The sequence below is a fragment of the Verticillium alfalfae genome, genomic scaffold (genome assembly GCF_000150825.1).
Source record: "Verticillium alfalfae VaMs.102 supercont1.10 genomic scaffold, whole genome shotgun sequence".
In the NCBI taxonomy this organism is placed as follows: domain Eukaryota; kingdom Fungi; phylum Ascomycota; class Sordariomycetes; order Glomerellales; family Plectosphaerellaceae; genus Verticillium; species Verticillium alfalfae.
Window position 1 is genome coordinate 617605 of NW_003315029.1, and position 2099 is coordinate 619703.

Genomic DNA, 2099 nt, shown 5'->3' on the forward strand with positions numbered 1-2099 from the left:
GCATGGCTCCTCGCCCGCTCCAAGTGCCACATCGCCAGGCTCCTACGAGCTGGCCCTCCGTGACGCGAAGCCGCTACTCTCGGCCGCCTCCCGCGGCTCCCGCCCCCTCATGATCGATGCCCAGTACCGCCGTGCCGTCGCGCTCTTCCGCCTCGGCCGCCCTGCCGACGCCGATGCCTGCGCCCTCCTGGTCGATGAAGCTCGCCGAAGGCATCTCGATGCGCGACGCCGCGAACCTTGTGCCGAGCCCCGGCACCGACTGGCGGCCCAGCCGCGCAGCCCACCTCGCCGAGATTAAGGACGTCACGGCGAGGAGCGGCCAGGCGGCCATGACGGAGAAGAAGTTTGGCGCCATCTGGAACACGGCCGCGGCGCTGCGGGCGCAGGTCCTCGCCGCGCTGGAGAGGGTGCCCGACGGCGACGACAAGGCCCGCCTCGCCGTCGCGCTGGTGCCCGTCGAGCGCAAGCAGGAGGACGCCGAGGAGGACCAGCTCGTCAGGGAGGCCGTGGCCGAGAAGAAGGCGGCCGAGGCGGCGCAGCGGGAGAAGCCCAAGGAGGTGCGGGTCGACTTCTTCCAGAGCAGCGCCAGCGTTTCCGTCTCGGTGTTTGTCAAGGGCGTGCCGAAGGATGTGTTCCGCGCCGAGTTCACGGAGGACCTGGTACGTTTTCTTTTTCTTTTCTACTTTTATTCTTTCTTTTTTTTTTCTTTTTTTTTCTTACACATCATCACAGAAGCGGCAGGTGCATTTATTTCGAGTCTTGTTAACAATGGCAAAAACAGGTACGCCTCAGCCACATCCCCGGCCACGAGCCCTGGTACGAGATTCCCCTCTACGGACAGATCGACCCCGCCCAGTGCAAGTTTACCGTCACGCCCAACAAGGTCGAGCTCAGTCTCAAGAAGCGCGAGCCCGTCAAATGGGGCACACTCCCGCCGTGCGGCCGATGCGCCGGCTGCCGCACCCGCCAAGGTGGCTGCTGCTCCTGCGCCAGCGCCCGCGGCCGCGGCCCCTTCGTCGTCCCGTACGGGCGCCAAGAACTGGGACAAGGTCCTGGCCGACGAAGACGACACGGAGAAGGAGAGCGTCAACGACTTTTTCAAGACGCTGTACAAGGGGGCGACGGACGAGCAGAAGCGAGCCATGATGAAGTCGTTCACCGAGAGCAACGGCACCTCGCTGAGCACCAACTGGGAAGATGTCAAGACGGGCAAGGTCGAGACGGTGCCGCCCGAGGGCGTCAATGTCAAGAAGTGGGAGGCGTAGGGTACTGCACATGCGAGAGTGGAGGCCAGGTGCAGCCAGAAGGCCGGAGAAATGAGGGCATCAACCGCTTCAACACATGAAGCTTTGATGCGAAGCTCGAACAGGGCACCCATCAGTATAGACAGGAATACGCCTGCCTAGATCATCACGAAATCACGACGTCATGCTCATTGTATGCGCCAGCTCATTGTGACTTTGTGGACCTCCTCCTGTGTATTGTATGCCAACTTCTTAGCCCCATCATGATGGAATAGATCATGCAGCAGGGCTCCCTACGTATACTGGCACCAGGGCTGAGCTCCCAAACACCCTCGTACCCCGACATCTATTGGCTCTCCGACCAGGCCCGAAGAGCTTGCTTCCTGGCCTCCAGGAACTCAGACACGGCGTAGTTCCGCTCCACGCGCTTGATCGTGCTCCTCCACTCGTCGATCCCGACGTACGCGCCCCGCAGGTGACGGCCGCCCGACGAGGGGTCGAACGCCGTCCGGCCGTGCAGGACGCGACGGTTGTCGAAGACGACGCAGTCGCCCTCCCGCAGCCGGCGGCGGATCATGTTGCCGTCCTCCTCGAGCATGTGCTGGAAGGTCGAGGCGGCGGCGTGCCAGGCGGCGAAGCGCGTCCGCCCGCGGGCCTCGTCGGCGCGCGCGGCGCTTTTTGGAAGGGCCGCCCACCAAGAGGCCGGGGGTGGCTGGGGATATGGGCGCGGGGGGGGTGTGGGGGTTTTTGGGAGGAACGTTGCCCGGGAAGAGGCCCTCCTGGGTCCCGGTTTAAAGCTGGCCCCATGCCCCGGAAAAATATGGCCCGCCCCTTCCCTGAGAAAAAAAACCCCCC

At 63.9% G+C, this 2099-nt stretch overlaps 2 protein-coding genes across 2 annotated transcripts in view; one reads left to right on the forward strand and one right to left on the reverse strand.

The window, feature by feature from the left end:
• Positions 1-116: 116 nt before the first annotated feature.
• On the forward strand, positions 117-1265 carry VDBG_07640 (glucose insensitive transcription protein; the record flags this gene model as incomplete). The annotated part of the gene is made up of 3 exons (XM_003002135.1): positions 117-659; positions 782-816; positions 884-1265. 3 exons carry the CDS (start codon positions 117-119, stop codon positions 1263-1265), a joined length of 960 nt encoding a protein of 319 aa, XP_003002181.1.
• A 325-nt stretch (positions 1266-1590) lies between these two features.
• VDBG_07641 (predicted protein) overlaps positions 1591-2099 on the reverse strand; it is a gene marked incomplete at both ends in the record, with an annotated part of 1695 nt that continues 1186 nt past the window's right edge. Inside the window, one exon of the mRNA XM_003002136.1 lies at positions 1591-2023. Coding sequence (XP_003002182.1) covers positions 1591-2023 — 433 coding nt within the window. The remainder of the gene's footprint in view (positions 2024-2099) is intronic.